We start from the raw sequence: 6,345 nt of genomic DNA on the forward strand, positions 1-6,345 counted from the left end.
CACATAAGCACAAGACGTGGCTCCAGTCACGTCACGACGCTTGTGAAGCCCAACCTCATCCTGATCCCTTTCTCTGTGGAGCTCTGTGGTCTGAGCCAAGGGGAGGAGAAACAGGTAAGATAGAGATGAGAGAAAGTGAGCTCAGAACTGTCCTCTCCTCTCTCATCCTGGAGCTGAGCAACTCAAGGCCTTATACTTAGAATAACCTTTGACATCACCCAGTCTAAGCTCCCATTGGATGCAAGACCCCATCTACTGCACCCCTGTCAAACGGCCACTCCACTTTACTTGAACAGTCCCAGGGCCAGGGAGAGCACTGATACAATTCTCCATGATGCTATACACTTTAACTTTGTACCCTTGTGCTTCTCTCCCTGCAGGACAGATTCCTAGAAGTGGGGTTCCTGGGTCAAGGGATGCACACCACCTACATTTTGGTGACTCCACGGGTTGGGCTGATTTGCGTCAGCATGTCGGAGTCCCGGGGAGACACAATGAAGGAAGGACTTCCTAACTGTGAAGGATGTTCCCCACCTGCTGAGACTCCCTGGGCTGGGATAAGTGTTCAGGAAGAGACCAGACAGGATGCTGTAGGAGGGATTACAGCCCTGGTGATGAGACCAGTGCAGCCGAGATGGTCCCTAAGGTCTCTCTGAAATTCGGCCTCGTGGGACAAGGTGGAGAAGCACTCGGAACCTCTCCAGTGTGGTGACTCCCGTAGTGATAGCTCGTTTGTCCCTGACCCTTTTCAACGGTAGAAGGTATTTCCCAGGCGAGTCTCAGAGAGCACCAAAGGCTATGAAGGACCACCTTTGCCCTGCTCTCCCAAAGCACCCTGCCCCGGGTTCTTGAGTCCCTGTAGGTGCTTACCACTAGGAAGTCGGCATCCTCTGTAGTCGCTGCATCTCCAGTTTGGAGCATCGGGGTACCGCTGTAACTGTCTACCGGTGGTCTCAGGATATAGACAAGCTTTTCCCAATAGGAAAAGAGGTCATCTTGTGCGTCGGAAGAGGGGCACAGCTGCAGGTAGAAAGTCCGGCCGGTAGCAAGATCCAGGCACAGCTGCTGTTTCTCCCGGTTGTGGATGGAGATCTTGACAAACTTCAAGGGGAGCAGCCTGGTGAGCTCTAGGGTCTTCACGGGCTTGCAACCTCTCCCCTTGGTGATCCCGGCACAGACTTTCCTTGGTCGGGCCAGCAGCATGACGTCAGGTAGTGGGAAGAGGGGGCTGGTGGATGCGACGCCCACAGTCACCGTTCGGACGCGGTTGTCTAGGTCAATCAGTTCTCCTTCCTTGCTGACCTGGATAAAGTCACTCTCCAACATGGGAGCGTACTTGAAAATGTCATACTCTCCTCCCTCATACAGTTGTCGTTGCAGGACCCCCATGGAGGTCCTCGACACCCCCACTGAACAGTAGCTATTGGCCGTGTAATGAGGTAAACTCTCACTGCTCATGGCTCTCTTCGTTCAAGACAGAGCCAGCAGCCACAAGTTGAGTCTCGGAGAGAGAGAGAGAGGGAACGAAAGCACCTCGTCACCTCCCTGCAGGACTCTGGCGGAGTCTCTTGACCCGACCCTGTTTATACCGCAAGCCCTTTGTGACCCGTCACCATCGCATCACACACCCCTTTGTTGAGCCTCCAAGCCCCCACCCCCTTGGGGCAGGCTCACCAGCCTCTCCCTAAACCAACCGCCACGTCCATAGGGAACAGGCTGACCCTGCCAGGGTATAGGTGTGTGTAGGCTGGATAGTCTCTCTACTCAAAAGTTTGAGAAAAGCCTCCTGCTCTTGTAAATATCTGGGTGGTTTCCAGTCTTGGTGTTGTTACACATCTCCATCATCTTGGCGCTTCTGCTGAATGACGTCCTGGGGATAAAATCCTGGAAGTGGACCGTGTACTTGCTAAGGGCAGGCATCCTATGGGGATTGCTGTTCTCTGTGCCCCCAGCGTATATAGTACAGTGCTGGCAGGAACTTAGCAAGAGTGCTCCCTGTCAGAGTCCCACTGGTACTGTCATTTCCAGGATATGGAGAATTTTCTCACCCATTTTCTCTTTTCAAGGAGGCTAACTTTTTATATTTATGGGTTTTTTTTTTTTTACAGTTTTAGAAACTGTTTTTATTGTGAAATATAACACACATTCATGAAAGTGCACAAGCCATAAATATATAGCTTAATGAGTAACAAGAAAGTGAGCACCCTTGTAGCTGCCACCCAGAGCAAGAAATAGAAGCCTGCCAGCCCCTCTTCTGCATGCTCCCTCCCCACAAAGGGAACCCAACCTTGGCTTCTATTTTTTTTTCTTTTCCCCCTTCTTTTTTATTGACGTCTAGTTGATTTACAAGGTTGTGTTAATTTCTGTTGTGTTAATTTCTTCCGTTAATTTCTGATTCAGTTTCATGTGTGTTCTTTGTATATTTCATGTATAGTCTTTTTCCTATCCTTTTCCATTATGGTTTATCACAGGATACTGACTATAGTTCTCTGTGCTCTACAGTAGGACCCTGCTGTTTATCCACCCTGTAGTTTGTATCTGCGAATCCCAAACTCCCAATCCTTCCCTGCCCCCAACCCCACTGTAAACCCCAAGTCTCTTTCCTATGTCTGGGAGTCTGTTTCTGTTTTGCAGATATGTTCATTTGCATCGTACTTTAGAGTCCACGTATAAGGGATATCATATGGTGAGAAATGTTATTTTTTAAATAGGCTTCCCAGGTGATCCTTATGCATGTGACTGTTGGAGAACTACTGTCTTCCACTGTAAAGTTATGGCATACTGGGGCGGAAAGAGGCCCCCCAGACCTCCTAGCCCAGTGGTTTTCCAACTTGGCTGCTGCACAGTAGAATTATTGGGTGAGATTTTTAAAACTCCCAGTGCTGGAGGGCTTACCCCACCTAAATGTCATCAGAATCTCTGGGATTGGGGTCAGGCTATCAATGTGTTTTTTTGTTTGTTTGATTGTTTGTTTGTTTTTGAGCTCCCCAGGGAACTCCCAACATACAACCAAGGGTAAGAATCACTGCAGCGGTCCAATCCATTGGTTTTACCGCTGGGGACCCCGTGGCTGCCCACAGAGGTACCATTACAGAGAGGCAGAGTGACCCAAGAGAGTCAGTGGCCCAGACAGGATAGGAACTCAGATTTCCGGACTCCTCGTTGGTGCTGCTTCTACCATAAAGATTGTGTCCCTTTGTTGAGCCAGTGACAACCCTGATCCCCCCGTGTTCTCTTTTATCCTACACAAAGTAAAATAACTCCCAATGGTTTGATTTCCTTACAAGCCAGAGAGAGTTTCTGTTTTCATAAGGTGAACCTCTGACCCCGGCTATGGCCTAAAGCTCAGCCCCGGCTGCAGACTTGTCCTCCCTCCACCCTACGTGCCCTGGAGAAGCCTTGCTGGGAAAACAGGCCTCTCTTTCGGGCAGTGGCTATGCACGTGTGACCTGCGAGCAAGCGACCAAAACCTTTTTCTGTGCTTATTTCCTTGCCTTCTACAGAGTGCCCATAACCAAACCAAAGTGCTTTGCTGAGAAAAGGATCGTTTTTCCATAACATGGCCTCGTGCTAGGCCCAGCACAGACACCCAATAAATACTTGATGAATTAAGTAATTAATTCAGCAACGCAAGTATACACATCACACAGTCACTTCTCCCAGCTTACCTTCTCCCCAAACTATTTGCGTATTAAATCTTATTTCAAAAGATTCGCAACCTCGCAGCGAAAATTTCTGTATAGTGCATCTATTTCCAGCCCTAGTGAATGGCTTAATGATACTTAATACGTATCTTCTACAACAAAATTTTGATTCTGGGGTCTCAGGCCAAAGCACAATTCGCATCACAGAAGTCACTGTCAAGTCACTACCAGGCGAGGGGACATAGAAAACACAAGATAGCATTTCTTTTGGAGTTGTATGGTTTCCTTTATTAAGGAAAGTAGGAATTGCCTCTCTAGGGAAGGATCCAAGCCAACCGGGGCTTTGTCTACCTCCCGGTGGTCATGTGTGAGCCTTGGTGCTGAATCAGGAATGACTGAAGCGCCTAAAGAAGGAGAGGATCTCACTGGATGCCTTACTTCGAGTCCCCGAACTGGTGGCGGGCTGGCTCTTCCTCCGTCTGCGAGCTGTCCTCCCCTCCTTTGTCGACTTTGGTGTTTTCATGGCCACATGAGGACCAGTGGGAGGATGGTTTCTGGGTCTTGTCCCCTCCTGTCCTGTGGTGACCTCCACCTGTCCTGCGGTGATGGGAACGTTTCCTCGATGAAGACGTGTCCTCCTTTCCTTTTTTTCCTTCCAGGCTTCATCCCTGGGGTGGGAGACCTTCTGGCTTCCATCCCGTTCAGACGTGTAGCCTTCGCTCTGCAAGGTGGAGACCACGGGGGCTGCGACCTTCCCTTCAGCTCTTCCAGCAGCAGGCTTGCTGGTTGTGACCGCACCTGGCAACACCATGCTCACGCTGCTCTCTGGACCGCCTGCCCCCGTCGAGGATGTGCTGGCAACATCCGCCGAGGCCAGGTTCGTGTCCTGCGGGGATAGGCGGGCAGCACCTGCGGTGGCCTGGCCGGATCCGCTTTCTCCTGGATCCTCGATGGTGGCTCCCGCCAGGCCCACGGTCATCCCTGCCGCCGATCCTTCGGCGCCTTTCAGGGCTGCAGTTGATCCACGGGGGGCATGATGGATTCCCTCTCCCCCCACATAAGCACAAGACGTGGCTCCAGTCACGTCACGACGCTTGTGAAGCCCAACCTCATCCTGATCCCTTTCTCTGTGGAGCTCTGTGGTCTGAGCCAAGGGGAGGAGAAACAGGTAAGATAGAGATGAGAGAAAGTGAGCTCAGAACTGTCCGCTCCTCTCTCATCCTGGAGCTGAGCAACTCAAGGCCTTATACTTAGAATAACCTTTGACATCACCCAGTCTAAGCTCCCATTGGATGCAAGACCCCATCTACTGCACCCCTGTCAAACGGCCACTCCACTTTACTTGAACAGTCCCAGGGTCAGGGAGAGCACTGATACAATTCTCCATGATGCTATACACTTTAACTTTGTACCCTTGTGCTTCTCTCCCTGCAGGGCAGATTCCTAGAAGTGGGGTTCCTGGGTCAAGGGATGCACACCTTGTACGTTTTGGTGACTCCACGGGTTGGGCTGATTTGAGTCAGCATGTCGGAGTCCCGGGGAGACACAATGAAGGAAGGACTTCCTAACTGTGAAGGATGTTCCCCACCTGCTGAGACTCCCTGGGCTGGGGTAAGTGTTCAGGAAGAGACCAGAGAGTCAGGATGCTGTAGGAGGGATTACAGCCCTGGTGATGAGACCAGTGCAGCCGAGATGGTCCCTAAGGTCTCTCTGAAATTCGGCCTCGTGGGACAAGGTGGAGAAGCACTCGGAACCTCTCCAGTGTGGTGACTCCCGTAGTGATAGCTCGTGTGTCCCTGACCCTTTTCAACGGTAGAAGGTATTTCCCAGGCGAGTCTCAGAGAGCACCAAAGGCTATGAAGGACCAGCTTTGCCCTGCTCTCCCAAAGCACCCTGCCCCGGGTTCTTGAGTCCCTGTAGGTGCTTACCACTAGGATGTTGGCATCCTCTGTAGTCGCTGCATCTCCAGTTTGGAGCATCGGGGTACCGCTGTAACTGTCTACCGGTGGTCTCAGGATATAGACAAGCTTTTCCCAATAGGAAAAGAGGTCTTCTTGTGCGTCGGAAGAGGGGCACAGCTGCAGGTAGAAAGTCCGGCCGGTAGCAAGATCCAGGCACAGCTGCTGTTTCTCCCGGTTGTGGATGGAGATCTTGACAAACTTCAAGGGGAGCAGCCTGGTGAGCTCTAGGGTCTTCACGGGCTTGCAACCTCTCCCCTTGGTGATCCCGGCACAGACTTTCCTTGGTCGGGCCAGCAGCATGACGTCAGGTAGTGGGAAGAGGGGGCTGGTGGATGCGACGCCCACAGTCACCGTTCGGACGCGGTTGTCTAGGTCAATCAGTTCTCCTTCCTTACTGACCTGGATAAAGTCGCTCTCCAACATGGGAGCGTACTTGAAAATGTCATACTCTCCTCCCTCATACAGTTGTCGTTGCAGGACCCCCATGGAGGTCCTCGACACCCCCACTGAACAGTAGCTATTGGCCATGTAATGAGGTAAACTCTCCCTGCTCATGGCTCTCTTCGTTCAAGACAGAGCCACCAGCCACAAATTGAGTCTCGGAGGGAGAGAGAGAGAGAGAGGGAACGAAAGCACCTCGTCACCTCCCTGCAGGACTCTGCCAGAGTCTCTTGACCCGACCCTGTTTATACCGCAAGCCCTTTGTGACCCGTCACCATCGCATCACACACCCCTTTGTT

The 6,345-nt window shown here is 51.5% G+C and overlaps 1 protein-coding gene across 1 annotated transcript; it reads right to left on the reverse strand.

Annotated features, from left to right (window-relative positions):
- Positions 1–510: 510 nt before the first annotated feature.
- LOC309797757 (uncharacterized protein) lies at positions 511–6,091 on the reverse strand (the record flags this gene model as incomplete). The annotated part of the gene is made up of 3 exons (XM_082646180.1): positions 511–552; positions 871–1,446; positions 5,315–6,091. 3 exons carry the CDS (start codon positions 6,089–6,091, stop codon positions 511–513), a joined length of 1,395 nt encoding a protein of 464 aa, XP_082502306.1.
- Positions 6,092–6,345: the final 254 nt, after the last annotated feature.

Source organism: Mesoplodon mirus, assembly GCF_964341445.2.
Source record: "Mesoplodon mirus genome assembly, contig: HAP1_SCAFFOLD_950, whole genome shotgun sequence".
Classification (NCBI taxonomy): Eukaryota; Metazoa; Chordata; class Mammalia; order Artiodactyla; family Ziphiidae; genus Mesoplodon; species Mesoplodon mirus.